At 53.5% G+C, this 27,065-nt stretch overlaps 2 protein-coding genes across 2 annotated transcripts in view; one reads left to right on the forward strand and one right to left on the reverse strand.

Annotated features, from left to right (window-relative positions):
• Positions 1-15,521, forward strand: part of CCDC64 (coiled-coil domain containing 64) — a 135,353-nt gene extending 119,832 nt beyond the window's left edge. The window contains exons 9-11 of the mRNA XM_011964415.1: positions 2,689-2,819; positions 10,718-10,838; positions 14,039-15,521. Of these exons, the coding sequence (XP_011819805.1) occupies positions 2,689-2,819; positions 10,718-10,838; positions 14,039-14,200 (414 nt within the window). The 3' untranslated portion in view covers positions 14,201-15,521. The remainder of the gene's footprint in view (positions 1-2,688; positions 2,820-10,717; positions 10,839-14,038) is intronic.
• Positions 15,522-16,114: 593 nt separating this feature from the next.
• Positions 16,115-27,065, reverse strand: part of RAB35 (RAB35, member RAS oncogene family) — a 27,720-nt gene continuing 16,769 nt past the window's right edge. Inside the window, exons 8-11 of the mRNA XM_011964548.1 lie at positions 24,945-25,068; positions 20,049-20,173; positions 19,827-19,951; positions 16,115-18,397 (exon numbers count right to left, since the gene is read on the reverse strand). Of these exons, the coding sequence (XP_011819938.1) occupies positions 18,269-18,397; positions 19,827-19,951; positions 20,049-20,173; positions 24,945-25,068 (503 nt within the window). The 3' untranslated portion in view covers positions 16,115-18,268. The remainder of the gene's footprint in view (positions 18,398-19,826; positions 19,952-20,048; positions 20,174-24,944; positions 25,069-27,065) is intronic.

Raw genomic sequence — 27,065 nt, forward strand, 5'->3', positions numbered from 1 at the left:
TTACCCTGCTCACATCTCATCTTCTCAGTCAAACCCTAGACCCCAGGAGGATGAGCTCAAGGTCTGATCTAGCTGTGTCCTCTCCTAAAGCATCTAGCACAGTGCCTTGCTGAGAATAAGCACTCAGATGTTGTTGAACAAAAGAGCAAATTAAGCCCTCAATATCTGACTTTTAAATGTTTTCTTTGCTATTTAATTGCGGGGACACCCACCTTATTTGGGAAAAGTGGATTTGGGGGTGGATGTAACCTAAGTATTTGTATAAACAAGCCAGATCGATTATCACGACAGCAGTGATTAGGTCCCATCTTGCAGGAGGGAGGAGAGAGTAGAGCTTACAACCATACACCAGGCACTGCATTGAGCCCTTGATATCATTTATCTCATAATCCTCAACAACAACTTAGTGGTGAGAAATAGTTGTTTTTATTCCTGCTTTTTATGAAAAGTATGTATAGCTCAAAGATGGCAAGTGCCTTGTCACCTCTCCTAAGGCACATGTCTGGTAGGCTGTAACTCGACCAGGTTTTTTGGGCCAAAGTAAAAAGTTCGTCTGGAGTTTTATTTGGAGCATATTAAATTTTGGCTTTTCCTGCCTAGCATGTAGTTTTACCTGTCCCTTACAGGTAAGAACGTCTGACTGGCCCACAGCTGGCCCAAAGCCATGTCAGGGCTCATTTGGTCTAAGAGGAGGTCTGGCTGTTTCTACTAGGTGCTTTGTGGGTATTGAGTCCTGGCCTACCAGGCTGCAGAGCCTGCTGCTAAATGGGGGGGGGGGGGGGGGGGGCTGGGCTCTGCCCTGGTGCCTTGTCTGCCTCAGGGCATATGTGTGCTGGGTAGCCACAGGTGCTCCAGCCTGTTCTTCCCCGAGAATTCCGCCCTTCTCACCCAGCTGTCCCTACCAGGAAAGCTGCTGCTTTGGGCTGTTCTCAGTACGGAGCATCTGGCCCTGATGTTTCCTGCCAGACTGTGCAGAGTATAAAACCCATTGCTTACGGTGGCAACAAATTGTCCTTCTATCCCTCTTCACTGTTGGGTGTCCTCTGAATTCCTCCAGAGTGGCTGCTACCCCAGGGGCTGGCAGCTCTGCCGTCTCATTCTGGGGAATGTCTGAAGTGTATTGATTTTCAGACACTTCAAGGGAAGCTTGATCTTCAGCCTTACACCTGGGGCCTTTGCTCAGTTTCATTCTAGCTGAAGAGGATTAGACCTGGGACTTGAAGAACAGAGGAGTATACTGAAAGGTGGCATCTGTCCCCTTGTGGGAGGGAGGCAGACCTGTATGGATGGATCCTCCCTTGGAAAAATGTCAAAGTATGTGTCATATTTAACATGAAGGCAGGGTTAGGCATCCTGACTCACGTCTGATCTTATCAACTGAGAAGAAGGGGCTCCCACCCTTTCATTATTCAATTTTCCAATAAATATTTATTGAAAGCTCTACCAGGCAGGGTTTCTAGTTACAAACAGCAAAAAATGTACTCTGCTTAATGTAAGCCGAAAGAGAATGTATTAGACCTGATAGCTTAGAGAATCAACAGGAAAGTAGGAGAACTCGGCTCCAAAACAAGAAAGGGCCATGAGAAAAGGGACAATAGAAACAAACTGCCACCCTTGTCACTAATTCCCCACTCGCCTGGGGCTTTGCTGTGCTCAGAGCTGCAGTCCCTGGAAGGGGTTGTAACTGGCAAGTTTGGTCACAGGCCTGTGCCCAGGCTGCCTGGGAAAGGAAATGTCTATCACCTGTTGGCTTCTTTAGTTGGAGGTCGAGCCTTGTGTCACACCAGAGTCTCACACAACCAGGAGTGCCCCCAAAATGGGAAGAGATTTTGGATGATGACTAGCCAAAAAATGACAATTGTCTGCTGCTTTGGGATTAAGCACCCTACACGGCCAGGCTCTGGGATGCACAGATGGATGTGACATGCTTCCTGCCATCACACAGATCATGGTGTACACAGGGTTACCGTACTGTGGAGCAGGGTAAGCTATGGTCCCTGACAGAGCCACTGGAGGGGTGTCTCACTGTCAAAGGTTGACTCCCAGCTGGGGCACGAGGACCTGAGAAGGCAGTGGTGCCCTTTGCTGAAGCATGGGCCACAGAAAAGGTAACAGGTTTGAGGTGAAAGATGATAATGTCACTTAGGTGTCTAAGTTCCCTGTGGCTTTCACCTGGAGAGCTGAATGAGGAAGAACAAAAGAGAGCTGGGCTGTGCCAAGGGCTGTCACGGGGGAGCAGGGTCTCCAGCTTTGGAACCATCCAGGGCTCTGTTGATAGCAGCATCCATGTTGAGTGAGAGATGGTGGGAAAGGAAACGGGATTCCCTACCCTAAAAAATGTGTGTCATGATGACTTATGGTCTTCGTTCACTTGTTACCTGGAGTGCCTGGAGATGGAGGAGGTGGTATGCTGTGCTGAGTGCAAAGGGGATCTGGCCTACAGCTGCAGGCCCAGGGCTGAACTCCCACAGCTCCCTTGCTGCGGAGCTGAAACCTAGCATGTGATGTGGTACCCTTTCTTCAAGAGAGACAGGCCCTTCCTTGGAGCAGGATGGCAGTGGAATGCTACCAGCTGCACCCCTGCACATGTACCCTGGGTCTGCCTGGGGTCTCTTTGTTCCTTTTTCCCTCTTGGAGGGAAAACCACCCAGGATAGCAGCAGTGATACCATGTTCATTCTCCTGTTAGGTGACACTGCTGAGTGTGGAGATGACTGCCCTAAAAGAGGAGAGAGACCGACTCAGAGTCACATCTGAGGACAAGGAGCCAAAGGAGCAGCTTCAGAAGGCCATCAAGGACCGTGACGAGGCCATTGCAAAGTGAGTAGGGATGGCTTCACTTTATTCTTAAGATAAAGTTGAGTATATAGAATTGAGCATATGCTCAATTTTTTAAATTAAATTATACAAAAGAATACGAAAGTAAAAGTTAGAGTTTCCACACTACCCACCCCCACCCCCATTCCCATTCTCCTCCCCAGACACATGCTAGTATTGAAAATTAAGTGTGCATTTTTTGCAGCTCTTTTTCTTATGCATATGTAGGTATATAGGCAATGTAGTTGTTAGGTGTTTTTAGACATCAATAGGATGATACTCTACATGTCTTGCCTTCTTTTGCACTTATATCTTAAAGAACTTTCCTTTTTTTTTTTTTTGAGAAGGAGTTTCGCCTTTCTTGTCCAGGCTGGAGTGCAATGGCGCCATCTTGGCTCACTGCAACCTCTGCCTCCGGGTTCAAGCAATTCTCCTGTCAGCCTCCTAAGTAGCTGGGATTACAGGTGCCTGCCACCATGCCCAGCTAATTTTTGTATTTTTAGTAGAGACAGGGTTTCACCATATTGGCCAGGCTGGTCTCAAACTCCTGACCTCAGGTGATCCACCCACCTTGGCCTCCCAAAGTGCTGGGATTATAGTCATGAGCCACCACACCCGGCCTCCAATTTTATCGCATGTATATGTCTACCTCATGTTTTTTTTTTTAGTTTTTTTTGTTTTTTGTTTCTATTTTTTTATTATGGACATTTTTAAGCAAACACAAAAATAGAAGATGTAAGACGACTTCATCTCAGCCTCAATACTAATCAGCATATGGTCAGTGTTATTTCATCTATATCCTCACCCACTTCCTCCACCTCTCTGTTGGATTATGTTAAATCACAAGACATAGTGTCATCTCCTCCATGAACACTTCAGTATACATCTCTACCACAAAGACTTTAAAAAAAAAAAAACAAAAAAAAAACCACAATACAGTGATCACACTTGAAAAAAATAATTCTTAATAACATCAGTATCCAGTTGATGTTAGAATTTCCCCAGTTGGCCCATAAATATCTTTTTATAACTGATTTAGAGTCAGACTCCAAAGCCTACATATTCTATTTAACTGATGTGTCCCAGAAGTCTGTAACATCTCCTCTTTTTTCTTTTTCATATTATATTTATTTGTTGAAGAAACTGGATCATTTGTCTCATAGATTTGCTGCATTCTGGGTTTGATTGCATACCATAGCGTCATTTAGCATTTTCCTCTGTCCCTCATATTTCCAATAAACTAGGTCCTTTTTTTTTTTTTTTTTTTTTTTGAGACAGGGTCTCACTCTGTCACCCAGGCTGGAGTGCAGTGGCATGATCTTGGCTCACTGCAGCCTCCCCATCCTGGTCTCAAGCGATCCTCCCACCTCAACCTCCCGAGTAGCTGGGACCTCAGGTACACACTACCACACTTGGCTAATTTTTTGTATTTTTGTTAGAGACAGGGTTTTGCCATGTTGCTGGGGATGGTCTTGAACTCCTGGGCTCAAGCAATCCTTCTTCCTCAGGCTCCCAAAGTCCTGGGATTACAGGCGTGGGCCACTGTGCCCAGCCAACTAGGTCTTTTTAAAAATGTTTTGTGTTTTTTTGTTTGTTTGTTTGAGACAGGGTCTCTCTTTGTCACCCAGGCTGGAGTGCAGTGACACCATCATAACTCACTGCAGCTTCCACCTCCTGGGCTCAAGTGATCTTCCCTCCTCAGCCTCCCAAGTAGCTGTGTCACCATGCCGGGCTAATTTTTGTATTTTTTTGTAGATATGGGTTTTTACCATGTTACCCAGGCTGGTCTTGAACTCCCAGGTTCAAGTGATCCACCCACCTTAGCCTCCCAAAATGCTGAGATTATAGGTGTGAGCTACTGCGCCCAGCTGCGTTTCTTTTATTTTACTTTATTTTTTTGAGAGAAAGTCTCACTCTGTCACCCATGCTCACAGCTCACTGCAACCTCCGCCTCTTGGGTTCAAGCTATTCTCGTGCCTCAGCCTCCCGAGTAGCTGGGATTACAGGCACACACCACCACGCCTGGCTAATTTTTGTATTTTTAGTAGAGATGGGGTTTTACCATGTTGGCCAGGCTACTCTCGAACTCCTGGCCTCAAGTGATCTGCCCACCTTGACCTCTCAAAGTGTTAGGATTACAGACATGAGCCACCACGCCCGGCCTGGCCACATTTTCTTCATAAATGCATTCTCTTACATTCAGAATCTTTGGACACAAACATACTTACATATCCCCCATCCCCCTGTGAATTACTTTTTATGTATTTATTTTTTTGAGACAGGGTCTTACTCTGCCACCCAAGCTGGATTATAGTGGCCCAGTCACAGCTCACTGCATCCTTGACCTCCTGGGCTGGAGCAATACTCTCATCTCTTAGCCTCCCGAGTAGCTGGGACTACAGGTGCACACCACCACACCTGGCTAGTTTTTGTTTTTGTTTTTTGTAGAGACGAAGTTTTGCCCTGTTGCTCAGGCTAGTCTTGAACTCATGGGCTCCAGGGATCTGCCCAAAGTGCTGAGATTATAAGCATGAGTCAGTGTGCCAAGCCCCACCCTGTTCAAGGAGTGTGAGGAGATAGTTACCAAAAATGTATCTACTTTGGGGTCATTTACAACATATTAATAGTAATATTTCTTTATTTTGTTTATTTTTTTTGAGATGGAGTCTTGCTCTGTCGCCTAGGCTGGAGAGCAATGGCACGACCTCGGCTCACTGCAACCTCCACCTCCCAGGTTCAAGCGATTCTCCTGCCTTAGCCTCCCAAGTAGCTGGGATTACATGCGCCCGCCGCCTATGCTTGGCTAATTTTTGTATTAGTAGAGACAGGGTTTCACCATGTTGGTCAGGCTGGTCTCAAACTCCTGACCTCAAGTGATCCACCTGCCTCAGCCTCCCAAAGTGCTGGGATTACAGGTGTGAGCCACTGTGCCCAGCCAATAGTAATATTTATACATCACTTTATAGTTTACAAATAACTTTTATTCTTTTTTTTTTTTTTTTTTTTTTTTTTTGAGACAGAGTCTCACTCAGTCGCCCAGGCTGGAGTGCAATGGCATAATCTCGGCTCACTGCAAACTCCGCCTCCCAGGTTCAAACGATTCTCCTGCCTCAGCCTCCCGAGTAGCTGGGACTACAGGCATGTGCCACCATGCCTGGCTAATTTTTTGTATTTTTAGTAGAGATGGGGTTTCACCATGTCAGCCAGGATGGTCTTGATCTCCTGACCTTGTGAACCACCCACCCTGGCCTCCCAAAGTGCTGGGATTATAGGCATGAGCCACAGCACCCGGCCAACACTTTTATTCTTTAATCCTCCCAGCCACAGTAAGAAGTAAAAATTTTTAATCCCAATTTTACAGATGAGGAAACTAAGAAATACTTTGCCAGGGCCACAGTCAGCAGTGACTCATGAGCCTCCACCTCAGGTCTTCTGATTCCCATCTTCCTGACACCCTTTTCCCTCTGCTACACTGCTACTTGTTGGGAGGCTAAAATGAGCTCCTTGGAAACAATTTGTAAATAAGATACTATATGCCTTTGTAAAAAAATAGTATGACATACATTTTCACTTCTGACTTTAAAATTCCTTATACTCAGAACGGTTGCAGTGGCTCACACCTGTAATCCCAGCGCTATGGGAGGCCGAGGCAGGCAGATCACCTAAGGTCAGGAGTTTGAGGCCAGCCTGGCCAACATAATGAAACCCCGTCTATACTAAAACTACAACAATTAGCCGAGCATGGTGGTGGGCGCCTGTAATCCCAGCTACTTGGGAGGCTGAGGCAGGAGAATCACTTGAACCCGGGAGGCGGAGGTTGTAGTGAGCCAAGATCGCGCCATTGCACTCCAGCCTGGGCAACAGAATGGGGACTCTGTCTCAAAAAAAAAAAAATAATTACTCATACTCTAACCTTCTCATTTCCACACACACTTTCCCCTCGCTTCTGTTCTCTTTCATCATTTTGATTATCTCCATTTCTGTTTTACTTTTGGGTCCCCTTTTCTTTCTGGTCAGAACCTCATGTCGTGGTGTCTGTCAGTTTGTAGTTCATTTTAGAAATTGTTCTTGGTGAAGCCCACATAAGGATGTATCTTTGCTGCTTGGATTTCCACTATATTTAGTTAATGGATACTTAAGTAAACAGTGTGATAAGGCTGGGGTGCGGCAGCTCAGGCCTGCAATCCCAGCACTTTGGGAGGCTGAGGCAGGTGGATCACTTGAGGTCAGGCGTCCGAGACCAACCTGGCCAACATGGTGAAACCCCATCTCTACCAAAAAAAAAAAAAAAAGTAGCCAGGTTGGAGGATCACAAATTCAGGAGACGGAGGTTGCAGTGAGCCAAGATTGCCACTGCCCTCCAGCTTGGGTGACAGAGTGAGGCCCTGCCTCGAAAAAAAGTAACAGTGTGATAGAGGAGGCAGCATACCTTTATGAATAACAGTGAAATTGTGTGATGGAATAAAATGGTAAAGTGAAGATGCTAATCGTGGAAGTCCATTAGAAATCAAAAGCAGAAGGAGGCCAGGCAAGGCACCTGTAATCCTAGCACTTTGGGAGGCCAAGATGGGAGGATTGCTTAAGCCTAGGAGTTCAAGACCAGCCTGGGCAACATAGCGAGACCCTGTCTCTACTAAAAATACAAATAAAAAAATTAGCTGAGTGTGGTGGTACACTCTTGGAGTCCCAGATACTCAAGAGGCTGAGGTGGGAGGATCACTTGAGCCCAGAAGGTTGAGGCTTCAGTGAGCTGTGATCATGCCACTGCACTCCAGCCTGGATGACAGAGCAAGATCCGGCCTCAAAACAAAACAAAACAAAAGGCAGAATGAAGATAGAAGTACACATGGATTGGTTACCTTCTCTCAGACAAGAAGCTGAACATTAAGATCATATTCTGTCATCAGCATGGAAGGTGGGATGGAAGGTGGGGGATACAAACAGAAAGTGTCAGGGTGCAGGAGAGAAGCAGCAAGTTGTCCAGTCTTCCTCCCTTTAAAAAAAAAAGTAAAACCTAGCTCTGCCACCTAGGTGAGCAAATCTACATGAAACCTTGAAATGTGTGCCCTTGCCTGCTTTGAAAGGAGGCCCAGTTACTATCCAGGAGCCTGATTAGACTTGCAAATCCTCCCCTCTGGAAAGATTCCACCAGTAGGGAGAACTCTAGAGTAAGGGTCCTGTCCTTCCTGGACTCCTATAGAACAGGGCTGGCTGGGCAGTTAGGTTACTCTGGGAGGACAGTTCTTTTCCTATACCTTCGAAATGAATTTTTGTTACACAAGAATTGAGACAACAAGCCTAAGGAATCATTTAAAGAGGAAACCACACCCTCCATTTGTATAGGACCTTGGTTTTACCAGATACTTCTTCCATATACATTCTCTCTGATTCTCCATCCTGGCCACACATTACAGTCGTCTGGGAAGCTCTGAGACACCAGGAACCTCACCAGAACAATACAGTTGAATTCACTGGGTGGGGTCAGTTGGGGCCCACTTCTTTCCCCGTTGATTTTAATGTGTAGTGAGGGGTGGAATCCCTAAGAAAAATAACTTCCTTCTCGTCACTGGGCTGCAGAAACCTTAAGGTGCGCCTTCTCCTATACAATAAATGAGTTTCAGGAAAATTAAGTAGCAATTTTTTTATCTCCTTGCAGGTGAAAGGCCTTCACTAAAACCAAAAAAAAATCTTGCGCTAGCAATCTGCCTTACAAAAACAACTCAGTTAGTGGTGGTTTCATTTGTAAAAAGGAATTATTCGAGCCCTTGGAAATATTCCTATTTTTAAAATGTGATTAATGTGTTGATCCTGGTCTGGGGTTTCCCATGAATGACAAGCACTTATTCCTTGGTGAGCAAATGTCCCAAGGGTGCAGCATGTGGCCAGGATTGGAGGTCGTCCAGACAGACCCTGCCTCAGGGCCTTTTTGGGAAGGAAGGGAACCCTACCATGCCCGGCGCGGCGCCGCCGCTGTAGCCCTCGGCCCCTCGGCCCCTCGGCGGCAGCGTTAGTCAGCACATTCTTGGGGCTCCCGCTGCTCTGGGCGCCACCTGCCGGGGGACGCCGAAAGCTCAGGAGGCAGCGGCTGCCGTGCGGCACTAGGGGTTCTGACGCTGCTGGACGGGTGTCCATGGCAACCCATGGCGCGTGAGGATTTCCGCTGCTTGCTGCCAGCCAATAGCAGTGGTGTGACGGAGGCAGCCTGTGGCATCTGAGTCCTTAGCATCCATTGGACGGGGCTCGAGTCCTATCGCTGTCGCAGTGGGCGGGGCTGATGCGGTGGCTGAGCTGTCTGGAGCGGTTTCTCTAGGGAAGGCGGGCGGGGCGCCCTTTGCGGTGTCGGCACAGGTGGCTAATTGCTCGGTAGACCTGAAACCAAAGAAGAAGTGCTGGTCGCAGCAGTGGCCTGAGCACTTTGCGAGTGGGATCCACCTGTTCCTTTTTCCGGCCGCACTTCGGTTAGTGCAGTCGGTGTTGTGAAGCTGGAGCTAGGCGGCCCCTGCAGGCGGATCCTCTAGCTGCCCTTGAGTCCTGCACATTAGTCGCTGGCCCCGTACAAGGGGCACGCTTTTGTTAGCTTTGCTGTTTCGAGTCCTTGAGGGAGCGATTAATGAAGGCAAGGGCTAAATAATACACGTTTCTGCAGTTGGGCAACCAGGGCTGCCTCTGCAGAGGTCCTTCCGCCTTTATTCCCGTTCCCCTGCCCTCGAAAAAAATTAATTTTCTTTTGCATTGAACAGCTGTGATTTAGGAATGTTGGGAAAGGTGAACAAAGTAATACGTGAAATACAAATGTGATAATAAAAAATGCAAAATTATGTCAGAGGAGTTACCCATCAGTAATCACCCAGAGATAACCAGCTAGACATTTTTGTGCATATCCATTGAACGCACCGGCAGTTTTTTGTTTTGTTTTGTTTTGTTTTGAGACAGAGTTTCGCTCTTGTTGCCCAAGCTGGCAACAAGATAGTGCAATGACACTATCTCGGCTCACTGCAACCTCCGCCTCCCGGATTCAAGTGATTCTCCTGCCTCAGCCTCCAGAGTAGCTGGGATCACGCCCGGCTAATTTTTGTATTTTTAGTAGAGGCAGGGTTTCTCCATGTTGGTCAGGCTGGTCTCGAACTCCCGACCTCAAGTGATCCGCCCACCTTGGCCTCCCAAAGTGCTGGGATTAGAGGCGTGAGCCACTGCAGCCAGTGGACACAGGCAGTTTTTGTTTTACAAAACTAGTGTTATACTAGATTCTGTTTTCTGGTGCTTTTCCACTCAGCAAGATGTTATGAACTGTCAATATTCTACCTCATGGGTTTTTTGTGGGGTTTTGTTGTTTTTTTTTTTTTTTTTTTGAGACAGTGTCTTGCTCTGTTGCCCAGGCTGGAGTGCAGTGGCGTGATCTCAGCTCACTGCAACCTCTGCCTTCCAGGTTCAAGCGATTCTCCTGCCTCAGCCTCCTGAGTAGCTGGGATTACAGGCACCTGCCACCACACCCAGCTAATTTTTGTATTTTTAGCAGAGATGGGGTTTTGCCATGTTGGCCAGGCTGATCTCAAACTCTTGATCTCAGGTGATCCTTCCACCTCGGCCTCCCAAAGTGCTGGGATTACAGGCATGAGCCACCACGCCCACCCTCAACTTCTGTTTCTTTATCTGTGAGGTGGGGATGACAAATACTCCTTTCACCTACAGGTTGGTCATGAAAACTGAGAGAATATATGTGAAAACATGTTGCAAACTAGCCCTCTACAGGCAACATCATAGTTATTGTTGCAGCTGCTGTTTGTTGTGAGTTCAGGATCAGAGCCTGTTTCCTCATCCTGTGGACTCCAGGTACCCCAAGTAAAGACCCAGATGCCTCTGGCACAAGGTGTACATGTTCACCCTGGCTTGTCTGTTCTCAGGAAGAACGCTGTGGAGCTGGAACTCGCCAAGTGCAGGATGGATATGATGTCTCTGAACAGCCAGTTGCTGGATGCCATTCAGCAGAAACTGAACCTCTCGCAGCAGCTGGAAGCTTGGCAGGTAAACCAGAGCCTGAGATCCAGGGCGACAGGAGACTCCGAGAGGAATCTCTGAGCCAGGCAGAGTAAGGAGTTTGTCACTGCAGGGTCCCATGTGACTGGGTGAGCAGCGCATCCCAGTCTTCACCTGGCAAGATCCAGAGCTCACGTCCCTGAGTCCTTGGGCAAGAACGCTTAAGGATGCTCTTGAGCGACAGTGCCCAGGCTGCTGCTGTCTGGAGATGTAGTGATCTCCAGACTTGGAGTGGGGCTCCCCTTTCAGCTGGTTGTCTGGGCATTAAGCTGGAAAGAAACAACTGGTTAACATGGAAGCCCAGGAAGCTCAATATAATTGCATGAAAATTCACAGCTGGATGCGGCTCAGCAACCCTCCTGCAGCCAGCAGCTGCCGCCCTTCCCCTTCTCAAGGGCCAGCCTCCTTTTTCCAAAGAGCACTGTGCTGGTGCAGGCCCTGGGGAAGAGGGATCAGTGGGCCCCTCTCTAGGCCCACTGTTTGCACAGTCCAGCATGGCTCCTCAGTGGGCCGGGCTGTGGCTGGCTGGGTTTTGTTGGTGAGGTTTAGGTAGCACAGTTTTAGGATATGGGTATAAACATTAATATTTCTCCCCAAGAATTCTCATCTAGACAGATGAAAAGCCGTCTGTGGCTTTACAAGGTAAGCCCCTCGTGGAGGGCAGGTTCTTGGTGACCATTCCTCCCAGGGCCCCATGGGGCTGGCAGCCAGAGCACTGGCCCCACCGCAGGGTGCCTGTCCCTGGCTCCTCAGCTCCTGCACAGCAGCCAGCTGGCCGCGCCCTGGCTGACCGCCGTTCTCTCTCTTCTCTCCCGGCTACAGTTTGCTTCCTCAGGGCTTTTTACTATCTGGCTCCTTTGGTTTCTGATCTAGTGGCCTTTCTCAGTTCCCGTATCAACAGCTTTAGTTGTACACCCCTCCTGCCTTTGAGGTGAGCCTGAGCCCTGCACCCCATCCACCCTCTCGCCCTGCCATCGCTGTGCCGCCCCACCGCCTCCCCTCATGGCCCACTGTGTTCTGTGTGCTGGAGCCTGGCGTCATCTCTGTGCAGTGTGACATGCCCTTGAGTCCCAGCTCCCTCCTTCATCACAGGCGCGTCCAGTGAGCTCCTCGGCAGCGTGTGGCCCAGTGTTGACGGCTGGTGCCATCTTCTCATAGATGGCTGTTCCGTCCACTGAGGGTCCAGCAGGCATGGAATGATGAGCAGCATGTGTCTGGGAAACTCTAAAGGGCGACCTGGATAGACCTGATTGCTTAAAGTTTAAAAATGCAGTTTTCAGTGTGCCAAACAAAACACTGGCAGCTTTGAAAGGTTGGTTTTTGAAAGGCCCTTTAGCATTCCCACGTTGGATTTAACGTAGATTTTATCAAGCGCGTCGTGACTGCAGGGCACCGTGCCAAGGACCATACGCTGGAACCTGATAAGAGGGACCGTGTGTTGGCAAATACCTGGCACGGTGTCAGCTCTGAGGGGCGAGCAGAAAAGGGGTTGGAAGAGAAGGGAAGAAGACAAGGGCAAGGAGAAGACCAGGAACAAGCTGAGTCTGAAGGACAGGGTTGAGAGGATGGGGAGGCTGGAGAGCAGGCCCTGAGCCGGAGAGCCTGAGGGGTCCACACTCACTGCGACGCCATGATGACTCCAGAAGGCCCCTTCGTTTTAGGCCCCTTCGTTTCATGCTGAAACCTGCAGAGATACTAGAATGACACCCACGGGTGGGAGGGAGGAGGAGTGGACAAGCTGCTCAGATGGAGGGGCCTGGCCAGCCCAACTTCATGCCCTCATCTCATGAGTGGCTGCTCGGAACCAAAGAGGTCATCTGCGCCGGCCACAGGGAGCCTGCCCTGAACGCAGGCCTCACCTGTCCTGTGCTTGGACACCGCAGGTTGACTCACTCTAGGGTTTAGCCAGAAAAGCTTGGGGTCTTACCAGGATGCCGCAGAGCCTGCCAGGTTCAAGTCATGGAGGAATTGAGCAGACGCGTGTTATGTTTATGGATGATACTAATTACACAGGCTGCGCATATTTCTTTTTTTTTTTTTTCTTTTTGAGACAGAGTTTCGCTCTGTTGCCCAGGCTGGACTGCAGTGGCGCCATCTTGGCTCACTGCAAGCTCCACCTCCCGGGTTCACGCCATTCTCCTGCCTCAGCCTTCTGAGTAGCTGGGACTACAGGCGCCCGCCACCACGCCCAGCTAATTTTTTGTATTTTTAGTAGAGACGGGGTTTCACCGTGTTAGCCAGGATGGTCTCGATCTCCTGACCTCGTGATCCGCCCGCCTCGGCCTCCCAAAGTGCTGGGATTACAGGCGTGAGCCACCGCGCCCGGCCTTCAAACTTTTTTAGTGGCAGAACTGTTTTGTCAAATGGAGTCTTACCCAGGGTCAGAGTCTAGCCACCAGAGTGGAGCTGTCCTGTCCGCAGGCTCCTCTATGGGAGAGGCTGCTGCTCTGTAAAACATGGTGGGGCGGGCTGTCGGGGGGCATTTTCTGGGCCACGTGAATGAATTCGAGTTGGGGACGGCCCCGCCCCAGTGAGGAGGCTGAAGAAAATAGGCCTGATTTGGTGCAGGACAGCCCCTGAAGACCGTGCGGCCCCTGGCCTCTGGTGCAGATGGGAGCCTCAGCAGCGGGGTCTAGGGCAGCACCCAGGGCATCCTTGCCATGTGGGGCTGCTGTTGGTGCCTGGGCATCAGCAACTCAGGCTGCAATGATTGGAAAAGGCAGGAGGAACCCCCGAGGCCAGGCCACTGGGCTGGGCAGCTGGTAAGCCGAGGTGGCCCTAGGGCCTGCTGGGGCTGGGGGTGGCAAGCCACACTGGAGGCACCAGCCAGGCCCACAGGACACGGGAGGCAGAGCTGTGAGGCCTGGTTAGAGCAGGTGGAGTGCTAGTGTGAAGACGGCAGGGACAGACCACCCAAGCCATCAGCTGAGGACCGAGGCAGGCCAGCAGGGTAACACTGTTGAGGAGACCCCAGCCCGAGCCTGAGGAGGCTGGAGGTGCCATGAGGCTCCTGCGTGCGCCTGGTGTCTTGCCCACGCTCACCGCTTTCTTGGTCAGGGCAGTCGTAGCTGCAGCCTCTCATCACATCCTCATCTCTCATCTGTCTGACGTTGCCACCTCCCTGTCCACCCCCAAGGCTAGGTGAGAGCAGCTACTCAGTCCTGGCCACTGTCCCCTCCCCTCTGCAGGATGACATGCACAGGGTCATTGACCGGCAGCTGATGGACACGCACCTGAAGGAACGGAGCCAGCCAGCTGCTGCCCTCTGCAGGGGCCACAGCGCTGGGCGGGGGGATGAGCCCAGCACCGCTGAAGGCAAACGACTCTTCTCATTCTTCAGGAAAATTTAAGTTGGGAGGAGTGAGGCCACCAAAGATGGGTGGACTGGAGGCAGCTGGAAAGGCAGTGCTGGCGAGGGCTCCCCTGCGGCTCGCACCTCAGTAGCTGCCCTCCCCCTCATGCTGGGGCCCCATGGGTCTGGGAGGGCCTGCTCCCTTTCATTGGTGAGAATGGAGACCTAGAGGTGGGGGCCCGCCTTGGCCACTGAAGGCTTCCCTCGGCCCACCGCCTGGCCAAGCCCACGCCTGGGCTTCTCCAGGATCCCCTGCTTGAGCAGGGTTAGGCCATCTCCCAGAGGGGCCCCTTGGTGTTGGGCTTTGCAGCTCATCCCTAACAGATCGCAGCCCACCCCCAGGCACTGCTGCCTCCTCGATTTTAGCAAATGGGGAACAGAAGGAATGGAGGCCCTTCTCTGCATGCCTCAGGAGGCCCGAGCCCCGGGGGCCTAGTCCTGTGGGGGCAGTGGGCCAGGCCTAAGCCTCCATTCCTTCCCCAGCCCCGGCCCAGGGTCGAAGGGGAGATGGCAGCCCCTCCCCTGCGTGCATGCACCTCAGCTGGCAGGAGGCCAAGCCTCTGGCCGCAAGGTCTAAGAGCTGGCGCTTACCCAAGCTCAGCTGAGGCCACCCGAGCCCCAGGGAGGAAGAAGGCCCTGTCCCCTGGTCGCCACTGCTCTCCCTCCCAGCCTCCAGTCTCTGCCCCTTAGCAGGGCCGGGCCAGGCAGAATGTTGTCACCAGTCATCTGCAGGCTTTAGCCATCCAACCCTTTCCCCTGCTCAGGGCTGGGGCTGGATGGGGTCTCCTCCTCCCACAGTTCCCTCCTCCACTCCTCACATACATATCTTTTTGGCCCAGCCAAACAAGCCCAGGCCACAGAATGGAACCAGAGGGGTCTGGTCAGCCACCCCACCTTGAGGGCAGCACAGGCACCACAGGGTGGAGGAGAGGGGGAAGCTGCTGGAAGCCTCCAGATGCCTGCTGGCCTGCAGGAGAAACCTGTAGCAGCTGCTGCTCCTGCCTCTGCAGCTGCCCCACCTCTTCCACCCAGGCCCCACCTCAGAGGCTTCGCGGCCGGCCAGCCCTCAGCTGCTCACAACTGATTCAGTCTCCCTCCCTCACATGGGGAAAGCACAGCAGGGATGCGCGGCAAGAATGTACCTGTAGATGTGTACATACCACAGTGCTGTAATTTTGTATGTAGCAATCATGTAAATACATGTATGGATTTTATAATATACATATATAAAAATTATAAAGGCATATTTTTAGAAAAACAGCACACCACTGCTTCTTTTGAAAATAGTCTGAATAAGAATAAAATGAATTTCTACAGAGCTTCCTGCCTCAGTCTCTGGGTATTTGCGGGGGCGGGTTTGGCCTGAATGCCACTGACATATCAGACTCACCACTGGCTGCTGCCGGAGAGGTAGCAATACTGGTTCCCCTGCACCTGGGCCACCGCAGATGCTGGTACTTAACCAAGGGATTTGGCCAGGAAGGGTATCCTGCCCTGCCCCTCCCGCCTGGCACTGCCCCCTGCCAGTGCTGCAGCGTGCCATCCGCAAGGCAGGCCTGCCAGCGCTGCTTCCCAGGCCAGCAGGGCCCTAAAGCTTCGCAGAAACTTCAAGCCAGAAAGAAACCACTCCAGGCAGAGGCTTCCACTGCATCCTTCCGGGCATGTGGAGGATAAACATGGAGCTTCCCCTGGCATCTTACCACATGTGCTCCCAGTCCAACTAGGGGGAAACTCAACCCTGGACCACCTGTTCATGGAGAAAATGGACCTGGCTTCTGGAAGTGTCCCAGGGCCTCGACAGGCTCCTGTGCAAGGCTTAGGCCAAGAACAGGGAAGAGCTGGACACAGTGAGTGGGAAGAAGCCACGCCCACTCAGCACATCGCGGGAGGGAGAGCAAACAGATCCTGGAAGAAAATTTGGCAGCTTGAACCTTTATTTTTAGTATTTTTTTAAAAAGCATAATTAGAAACTTTCAATACAGAAATACTCCTAGCAAACCATTTAAAAGTGGTGTGTGTTTGACAGGAATTTCACATCAGGTCCACTAGGACATCGGTCCAGCCCTGAGTCCCCACCCCCACCCCATAACCCCCATTCATGCGTGTAACAGTGGGACAGGCACACTGTCATGACCAAAATCACCCCAACACCTGGGGCTGATGTCCAGCTGCCAGAAGCCATGGGGGCTTCTAGCCTGGGCTGGAAGCTCCCAGGGACCCCCCCCCCCTTCTTATTGCTTGAATTTGCAAGCACACCCTTGCTGGCCTCACCTGATCGCTCAGAGGCCAGCATGCCCCCCACCCAACGGTACAGGAGCCCCAAGCACCGTGCATCCTCACAGGGCCGGTGGCCAACCAGGACAGTCCCAAAGACAGAGACCCTGCTTCTGCTCCTGCTGACCCCACCGACCAGATGAGGCTGCCTGCTGGTCAGCCCTGCAGCCCCCTCCACAGCACCTTCCTTCCCAGGCCCACGGAGCTCCCCCACCCCATCCTGTGGCTCCAAAGTGAAGGCCTGTCCCAGAACCACCGGCCTTTGGCAGTTTGGGCAAGTGGAGAGACGGGTGAGAAGAAACCCCGTTTTTATTGATTAAAAATCCATCCACAGTGCTAACATGGAAACTGCAGTGTGATCTGTGATGTGATTGTCCGATCAGGGCTCTCCCTGGAAATCGCCTAGGAAAGGAAATCTAAGGAAACACATCCTGGTGTTGAACTCAGTTCTTCCCAGGTCACTTGATCCCTGTAGGGGGAGGGGAATGAGGTGTCCGGGCTGGGGGCAGGGGAGCAGTCATCAAGCGCAGATGACTGACCCTGGTTTTTCTCCAGGGGACTGGGGCATGTCAAAACTGGCTGCCCCAGCCATTCCTTCCCACCCACTAGGAAGTCCTCTTGCTACCTTTGTCCTGACAAAGGTTAGGACAGTGACCAAGGCCTGTCCACAGTCCCAGCCCAGAGGCCCCAGGCATGCACTCCCCACAGGTGCCTGAGGCTGCAGCATAGACTCCTGACCTCCAGTGGGAGGCAACTCGGACAAGGGTGGGAGGCCCCTTCTCTGTTCCCACCAAGAAAAGCCAAAGAGCCCAGCCCCACAATGGCAGGAAGCCATTCATTTTTTTCTAAAAACAGTGGACACAAAGTGGGGTGGCCTCAACTTTTGCTGCTGTGCCAATCAAACCTCAGGGAAAGAAAATAATTGTGAGGAATTTAATTCACTTGATTTGGCTTCATTTTCTTGATCTGTTAAAATAATGCTCCCATAGCCCCCCTGCCAGCCCCGTCTCTGCACGAACCTACCCCGACCTTTCTGTTGGAACTGAAAACTGTCGATAGAAATGAGAAGCCATGGCTCCCCTGGGTTTGGAGTTCAGAGGCATCTAGAAGGCAGGACAAGAAATCTGTTGGCCAAAGGGCAAGACTGGCCACCTCTGTGGAACTGCAGGGCCTGCCTCGAGACCGGGTTCCCCAGCTCCCAGAATGGCTGTGGGGGCAGAACAGGGAGGGAAGGGAGCTGGCGCAGGCCCCGGAGAAGGGGCAAGACCCTGCGTGCCAGGGACAGAAGCTGACAGCCTGTCGGAGAGAATGAGCAACGTGGAGCCCACTCCATTGGCACAGGCTGGCTGAAGACGCAGCTAGTGACACTGTCTCCTCAGGACGCTGCTTGCAGTAAGATGGGCTGGGGAGGGGCGCGGGGAGAGTCCGCTGCAGCAGGCTGGCACCAAGGAGGCAAAAGCCAGAGCAGGACGTGGTGTGCGGCCGGATAGAGCAATATACACTATGTACAGACTCTGCGAATCAGTCCGCTCGGCGGGCAGCGTCCTCGCCAGGTCCAGGCACCTTGGCCAGGGAGAAGGGGGCACCAATAGGGAAGGGCGGGCTGGTCCAACACCTTCTTGGCACTCGAGGAGGGCGGGGGAGGAAGTGCCGATGGCACCTCCCGATACAAAAACATGGAGAGAATTCTTTAAATAACGGCACGAAACTGAGACTGTCCCCCGAGGAATCTCCACGGGCCTCGGGCTGGGGGAGGGACCGCAGTGCAGTCTCTGCAGTGGACTGGGCGCCATTAGCAGCAGCGTTTCTTTCGTTTACTGTTCTTCGTGAGCTTCACCACATCGTTCTGTTGCTGCTGCTGCTGTTTTGCCAGGTTGTCTTTCTTTGCTCGGAGGACCAGCTCCGTGATGCAGTTGAACATCTGTGGAGAGGAAAGAGGAAGGGCCAGCCTCAGACCTGGCCAGGAGGCCCCTGCTGGCCTGCACGGCCGCCTCCCTGCCTTCCGGGGCCCAGCTGTTTCTACCTGGGTCTTTCTACCTGGAATTTTTGGCATGTATGTCTCTAAAGCCTGTTCCAGAAGGAGGTGGTGAATTATTTTATTTAAAGGTCAAAAACGAACAGCATTGCTAAAACCCCACCTCTACAAAAAAATACAAAAATTAGCTGGGAGTGGTGGTGCACACTGTAGTCCCAGCTACTTGAGAGGCTAAGGTGGAAGATCACTTGAGCCCAGGAGATCAAGACTACAGTGGGCTGTGAACACACCACTGTACTCCAACCTGGATGACAGAGTTAGACACTGACTCAACAAATAAATAAGTCTGAAAAAAGGAACACCATCAGAGGCCCATGAGCTGTGTGGACTTGGGGAAGTCAAACTCACAGGGGTTTTCCAGTCCTTCTTTTATATAGAGAGACCAACCCCTTTCCTTCAGCTGGAATCTTTTTTTTTTTTTTTTTTGAGACGGAGTCTCGCTCTATCGCCCAGGCTGCAGTGCAGTGGTGCAATCTCGGCTCACTGCAAACTCCGCCTCCCTGGTTCACACCATTCTCCTACCTCAGCCTCCCGAGTAGCTGGGACTACAGGCGCCCGGCTAATTTTTTTGTATTTTTAGTAGACACGGAGTTTCACTGTATTAGCCAGGATGGTCTCGATCTCCTGACCTCGTGATCCACCCGCCTAGGCCTCCCAAAGTGCTGGGATTACAGGCGTGTGCCACCACACCTGGCCCAGCTGGAGTCTTATGACATGACAGATGAAAGTGCCCCTGCTGTTCATGGACATAGGTGACCCGCGGTCTGCCCGCTCCACGCCACCTCATGGCATGAGAGGTGAAGTCACCACCCAAGGTCATACCAGCCTTGCCCACAGGCCCAGGTGGATAGGCCAGCATCAGGACACCAGCCTGACTTACAAAGGAGCCTGTGCTCCCTGCCACTGTGTGGCCCATTTGCCCTGAAGCACTGGGATCCTCAACTTCCCATAGGCCTCTGGGCTCCACACACCACAAGGTGGCCAATGAGGCAGAGGACTGGAGTGGAAACTGTGCTTGCCTTTGGTGTGGGACAGAGGTTTACTCAGTCTCTTACTAGCTGGGTGGTGGTCCTTGAGTGACTTCAACACTTGGAGCCTCAGTTTCCCTATTTGAAATGTGGGAATAATTGTACCTACCTCAGAGGACTGTTGTGCTATAAACTAAGATCGTTAAAGGGCCTGGCACACAGTAGGCACTCAATAAATGGCAGTTACTATGACATTTTCTGTCGGTCATTTAGATGCCTCAAGCAGGTCAGCAGCAGGGAGAAGACGGCCACAGGTATGTGGCAGAGCTAGCGGCCCAGGGCCTCACCTCTTCCACGTTGACATTCTCCTTGGCGCTGGTCTCAAACAACTGGATGCCCATCTGCCCGGCAAATTTGTAGGCATCTTCTGTCTCCACCACCTTCCGCTCAGGGTCGTCATTCTTATTACCCACTTCAAAGCAAGGCAGAGTCAGCACAGCCCTGAGGGGCGGAGCCCGCTGCCCCTCTCCCCCACCCCACCCCCACCCCGGCCCTGGGTGCAGCCTCACCTAATATTCGGCACACATCATCACAGTTCTGGTTGATTTCGTGAAGCCACCGCTTGACGTTGACGAATGACTCGGCACTGGTGACGTCGTAAACCACAATGACCCCGTGGGTCCCCCGATAATACCTGCAGGGCCAGAGTGTGCAGCAGCACGTCAACCCCGGCAGGAGTCGCCCCCTTGCCAGAACCCGCCTGCCCCCGTTAGGACAGTGACCGGAAAAGGTGAGGGTGGCCCTAGAGCCTGGACTCTCACTCGGCCACGGCAGACGCCCGAGCCACGCCAGGCCAGCAGGAGAGGCTACTGCGGCAGCACTGGCTCCCCCTGCCTGCCTGGAGCACCAGCAGGGCGGGAGGACCAGCCCCCGGGCAGCAGAGCAGGTCTGAGGAGTCCCCTCGTGCTGTTGAGAGTCTGCTGCGGGCTTGAAACATCTTTGAAGATCTTGCTTTATTTTGGGAACTCAGGCAGTTTTTGTATTTGACATCATGTTATCACTGTCTTTGAACGTTCAAAAAAAATATTTTCTCCTCAAACCTGTTTTAGAGGAACGCCTTTCCAACAAGCCACACCATCATGACGCCCTGGCAAAGTCTGTGTCCCTCCCCCGGGGCAGGTAGGCCCCTCCCTTCCTGCTACTCTTGGCTTATCTGTGCAGGTGGCAGGAAAAGCGTGGAAGCCACACAAGCATCCAGGGATGGCTGGGGAGAGGGTGCCCAGCAAAGCCACCACCCGAACATGCAGAGTCCAGGGTCAGCCAAGAGGACCGGAAGGAAGGGGACGCCCAATTCTCCTCTCCAGACCCCAGGTCCCCATTCATCCCAATGGCGCAGGAAGACATCAGTCCCCGGGGGAAGAGGGGGACCACAGCCTCCGCCTCTTCACTTCCCCGAGAGCTGTCACAGAGCCAGAGGCCAGGCAGCAGCCCCGCCCCGCACTGTGCAATCAGCCAGAGCTATCCCTCTGTCCCCTCTCCCCAAAGCCACAGGGATCTCCACCCCAGGGCTCCTCAGGACACCACACAGACAAACCATGAGTGGACAGGCTGCTTCCTCCAGGCCTTCTGGCTGCCACCTGCCCCAGCCCTAATTACCTCCACCCCCATGAGGTTCATGGGGACAGCCCAAGCCCCAGTTCAGGAACAGCCCAAGTCAGCACAGGCTGAGCGAGAATGGGGTAGCCAGGCTGGTGGCTGCGGCTCCGTTCCTGTCCACCTGCCCATCAGCTCTCCGGCCAATGCTTCACATCTGAGGCCTGATCCAAGGAGAAAAGCCCACCCCTGGCTCCACCTCTGAAAGGCTAGAGGGCGCCTGCATTCACCCTGCCACACCTCGCAGCTTCAACAATTGTGGAGCGCAGGTGGCTGGTCCTTAGCTGGGGCGGTCAGGAGGAAGAAAGGAGCTAAGCATTCCCCCAAGGGCGGGGAGCAGTAAACAGTATCAGTTCTTCAGCATCATCAATATGCCTTCAAGGACAATCTGTGGTCCCAGACAGAGGTGGTGGAAGGAAACCCAGAGGCAGCTTGGGGGCGGCCCTGAGCATCTTCCCTGAGGCTGTGGAGCTGGAGGAGCTCCTCCTGCCCAGGCCTGGGGCAAAGCCCAACCTGCCCCTGCCACTGCCCCTGCCCCTACCCCTGCCCCTTCCCCTGCCCCATCCTTGCTCCACCCTCAACACGACCGCTGGGATCTCTTCCCAGGGCTTCATCCTGCCCACAGTTTTGCTTCCAGGGCAGCATCGCTCCTTGGCTTTGGGGTAGCTGTCTTGGCACTGAGCCCAAGAACTAGCTCTAGCCTTGGCAGCTGCTGCTGAGCGCCGGGTCAGCACACAGCACGGCGTGTCAGACGCCTTCCAGAGCGAGGGCGCGCCAGAGCCACAGGAACAGGCGACTGTCCCCTGCCAGCAGACGAAGCCCAAGGAGTGGATGGCTCTGCAGACTCTCCTTTGCTGAAGATGATCAGAGATGCCAAGAAACGCCTACAACCATGGCCCCGGCACAGAGCCCCCGCGGCTCCCTGGGCGCCTCCGCCTCATCTGGGGCCCAGGACAGGGGCTTTATGTAAGAGCAGAAAATGTGTCTGGGGATGAAGTCAGGGGCTCAGAGCTCTGGCTAGGAGGAACCAGAGCACCGAGGCTTCCCATGGCCACCAGGAATCGCCTTCACTCATGGGGACTCTGCTTTAGGCCAGGCACAGAGCTGGGGGCTTGGGATCCATGACCTTATTAATCTCTGCAGCCACCTGATCCAGCAGACCTCAGGTTGGCCATGTGACCAGCGAGGACGTGAGGCTGAGTGCGGCGGCCAGCTGGAAGTCCTGGCGCTCAGGGCTGACTCCCAGGCCCAATGCCAGGGCCTTGCCTTCCTTGTCACTTCTCCCCTCACCTCCACCCCACCCGCACCTCTCAGGGCCGGCAAACCTCAGCTTCTGAGAGCAAGAACTCGAGAGGGGGTGACCACAGGGCTCTTTCTCGCCAGGCTAACAGGATGCGGTTTCGGTTTCTCTTTGAATGCCCTGCATCGGAAAAAGTCACGCTACTACATCCTGACTGCCCCATTCCTGAAAACTCCTCATCTCCCCAAAACGCCTTCCTTCTTTGCCAGTGACCATCAAAGGGCGTCGAGACTTCCAGGGGCCCCTCAGTGCGCCCTGCTGGGCCTCCTGCCTCATGAGGGCCAGAGTGGGACTCCAAGATGGAGCTACCTCTCTGCTTCCCCAGACAGGTGGGACTCCGTCTGGGGCCCAACAGCTGCCCACAGGCTGCCCCTTCCCAAGCCCCCTGGGAAAACCCATGTTGCTCCCAAGAAGCTGAGTGACTCCTCCCCACCTCCCCACAGATGGAGGAACCAGTTCACCCTCTTCGCGCCCTGCCCAGCCTGGAAAGCTGACTGCATGGTGACAGGGAGGGGCTGTGGCTCCTCCTGCTGAAAGAGCCTCAGACCCCCCCAGGCCCCACAGCCCTGCCCAAAGGGTTCATTCCTCATGGCCACGGGCCTCCAAACCTCTGCTGCCCTGACCTCCACCTGGTTTGAAGGCACAGGATGGGGCGGGAAAGCAGGGGTACCACCTGACCAGCTGGTGCAGGGCCTCGGCAGCCTCAGGGCCAATCCTGAGTGCCCCCAACCCCGCCCCCCAAGTTAGGAGGCTTCTTCCTCCCTGGGCCTGTTTTCCTGTCCATAAAATGGAGATAGTCACAGGTCTCTCTACCGGGATTAACCGGAATAAAGCAGCTGAAATCCTAGCGACAGGCCCAACCCAGAGCAAGGATGCAGGAGGTCAGCACCCAGACCAGCGCTGGCCAGAGCACGAGGGCTTGTCTCGCCTGGGTCTGCGCTGCCCAAAGCACTGATGCCAGCCCTGCCCCAGCGTCCTCCGCAGGTTCTCACTGGCAGCTGCCAAGACATGCAGGCCACAGAGCCCTCGCTCACGGGACTCATCAACAGTCACCACACAGCACCACACCCGGGCGATCCCAGGACTGGGAGCTCCCAGGGATTTGGGGCATCACGGGCCGCAGCACAAATGCGCTCAGCATAGGGTGAACCCAGTGACAAGCCCTCTGCCTCGACTCCAGCCCCAGGAGCTGCTCGCCCAGTGCACCTGTCCCTCCTCCAGCAGCCCTGCTCTCCCCCACACTCCCAGCCACCCATGGGGGCGCTGCACCCCACACTTCCCGCCCTCGGGAGATGCCGAGGGGTCCGGGGTGGGCAGCCAGCCTGGGGAGTACCCAGCTTTCATGCTGTGGGGAGGGAGGGGACCGCTGGCTGGGACTTCCTCATTCGCCTTCCTGAGGTCACTTCCAGAGAGAGCTGAGGAGGTGTCTGTGGAGCCAGACAGCGCCCCTCACTCTTCACAGGCTACTGTGTGGAGCACAGGCTCGGCCGATGGGAGGGACCCCTTCAGGGCACCCTCTGTCAAATGGGATGACAGCAGCACCGAGCACACGGAGCTGCAGACACCAAACCCCGGCCACGCACGTTGACGGCTGCGGCAGAGCACCCAGCCCCCTCCACATGGAAGCCAATCCCAGAGGCAGTCCCTCCAGGAAACGAGCGCAGAGAGCTTCGGCAACTTGCCTAAGGACACACAGTCCAACAGCTCCAAATCGGTCCCTTCAGACCCCGCTCGTCCCTAAAACCTGCTCCATTAACAACGCAATAACCAGGAGCTGCTCCGAAGGACACTGCCCATCTGCGCTGGAGCCCAGCTTCCCCCGGCCTGCAGCTTAGCCACAACGGCGGGCAACTGGTGGGCGGCCGGATTTCCCAGGAACAGCTTTAAGGGGAGGGAAGGGCCTGCTGACATGCACCAACAGGTCTCTGGACAGTGTCACCTCCAAGGCATCAGGGTGGGTGACGGGAGCCTGCACAGGCCAACTCCAGCTGCCATAACTGACACCTATCAAGAGGAACTGTCAGTGACTAAGTCCTGGGCGGGCAGGGCACTCTGCAACCCCCTAGTAAGGCAAACGCTATTCTGCTCCCTCTGTAAGGTGACGGCGCAGTGGGCTGGAGGGTCGGCTGACTCTCCAAGGAGGCTGAACATGGCCACTGTCCGGCCATCCGGCCAGACTCCAGCCAGGGTGCTCAGCGACTCCCCCTACACCATTCCCCTCACACCTTCAGGACTGGGAAGGGTGCAACCAAACGCCATCTACTACAGCCAACAACAGGCTCACTTCCCGACAGCCTCAGGGACCCTCAGTGACATTTCCACCATGCAGGCACCAGTCGCTCAACCATGTCCACAGGTCAGTGATGTGGGTTGGGTGGGACGGGGCGGGCACAGGTCAGTGGCGCGGGTTGGGTGGGAGGGGGCGGGCACAGGTCAGTGATGTGGGTTGAGTGGGAGTGGGTGGGCACAGGTCAGTGGCGCGGGTTGGGTGGGAGTGAGCGGGCAGACTCACGTGGAGGTGATGGTGCGGAAGCGCTCCTGCCCCGCTGTGTCCCAGATCTGCAGCTTCACCTTCTCTCCATTGATCTCCACGGTCCGGATCTTGAAATCCACTCCGATCGTGGTGATGTAGCTGCCTGCACACACAGGGCAGTTAACGAGGCCCGAGGTGGTATCCTCCCAGGCCCCGAGCCCCACACTGCACACAACACACCCCTAGGCTCCCCCACTCTCCCGACTCATTACATGTGCCTGGCACATTCTAGGTCCCAGGGACACAGCCCTGAACATCCTTGATCACAAGGTCCCTCCACACCCAAGTGAAGGAGGGAGACAGGATGCAAGGAAACAAACAAAGGGGACAATTTCCAAGAGTGAATAGTGACACATAGGAAATAACATGGGATGGGACTGGTGGGAGCGGGACAGGCTCCTTTAGAGTGGCTAGGTGGGGACACACCAGTTGTGTCTGAGAATGGTAGACCTACAGGCACTCTGGGTTTTTCTTTCCAATTCAAGGAAATTTTAGGGCCCTCAAAATTCACTTCAAAACACACAAATAGGTCATGAGCTACAGTCCGAAAACCACTGCTCTAGGCAGGGGAGATAGTAGCAAAAACAGCCGTGGGTGGGGGTGGTCACGTGAGCTCAAGCCCAGGGCCCAAGGCAGACAGAACGTGGTGAGGCCAGATCTTGGACCAGCGTGCCACTTCCAAGAACATGGACTTTCTCTCGTGTGTGCTGGGGAGGCACCAAACAGTTTTGATCGGGGCATGAGCTCCTGCATATTAAATGGCTCTCTTGCAGCATCTGTGGGAAAAAATTGTTTTTTTGGGGAGGTGGGGACAGCATCTCATTCTGTCACCCAGGCTGGAGTGAAGTGGGATTGCACCTTTAGCCCTCCCCAGGGTCTGATAATCCTCCCACCTCGGCCTCCCGAGCAGCTGGGATTACAGGCACACGCCACCACACCCAGCTAATTTTTGTATTTTTAGTAGAGATGGGGTTTCACCATGTTGCCCAGGCTGGTCTCAAACTCCTGACCTCAAGTGATCCACCTGTCTCAGCCTCCCAAAGTGCTGGGATTACAGGCACAAGCCACTGTGCCTGGCCTGAAAGATGGATTTGAGGAGAATTTCTAGCTGGCGTAATTGTCCAGTCCAGTCTTCCAAAGCCTGACACTAGGAAGAGCACAGCTTATCACTCCATTTGGGGCTTACACTGTAACAGTGCAGGAGACACACACACACACACACACACACAATTATGTGAAATGTGGCAAGGGCGTAGGAAAGGTCAAATTCCAAGGTGGGGTGGGGAACAAGGCAGGCTTCAGGGAGGACGTCACATCTGGGCCTAGCTTGAAGGAACAGGTAAGACTTCAAAAGGTTGAGATTAGGTGGGGGAACCACATCCCACTCAAAAGCAAATAGCTGAGGACAACATGCAACCAGAACACATTCAGAAAACCAGCCGGCACCCGGGCTCTTCCAGCCAGGGGAACGCCAAGCAGTGCGGCCCACCGCCTAGCACAGTTAGGCTCTCCAGAAACAGCTGGTGGCTAACGAACCAGCAAGCCAAAGAACAAAAGAATGACCAGGGGGTAGGAGGAAGCCAGAAAGGTGAACTGAAAACAGACTACGAGCGCAGTGGTCCTCAGTGGTTCTCAGCCGGAATGACTGTCCCTCCAAAGGACACTCAGCAATGTCTGGAGGCATTTTTAGTTGTCACAGCAGGAGGAGGGGAAGTGTTGCTGGCATTTAGTGGGTGGAGGCCAAGGATGCTGCTCAATATCCTTCAACACGCAGGATAGCCCCACAACAAAAACCACAGGGCCCAGGCCGCCGAGGGCCCCGGGGGCTCACGCCTGTTATCCGAGCACTTTGGGAGGCCGAGGCAGGCGGATCACGAGGTCAGGAGATCGAGACCATCCTGGCTAACACAGTGAAACTCCATCTCTACTAAAAATACAAAAAATTAGCCAGGCATGGTGGTAGGCACCTATAGTCCCAGCTACCCGGGAGGCTGAGGCAGGAGAATGGCGTGAACCTTGGAGGCGGAGCTTGCAGTGAGCCGAGATCGCGCCACTGTACTCTAGCCTGGGCGACAGAGCCAGACTCCGTCTCAAAAAAAA

This window comes from Mandrillus leucophaeus, unplaced genomic scaffold (genome assembly GCF_000951045.1).
Source record: "Mandrillus leucophaeus isolate KB7577 unplaced genomic scaffold, Mleu.le_1.0 Scaffold7, whole genome shotgun sequence".
Classification (NCBI taxonomy): Eukaryota; Metazoa; Chordata; class Mammalia; order Primates; family Cercopithecidae; genus Mandrillus; species Mandrillus leucophaeus.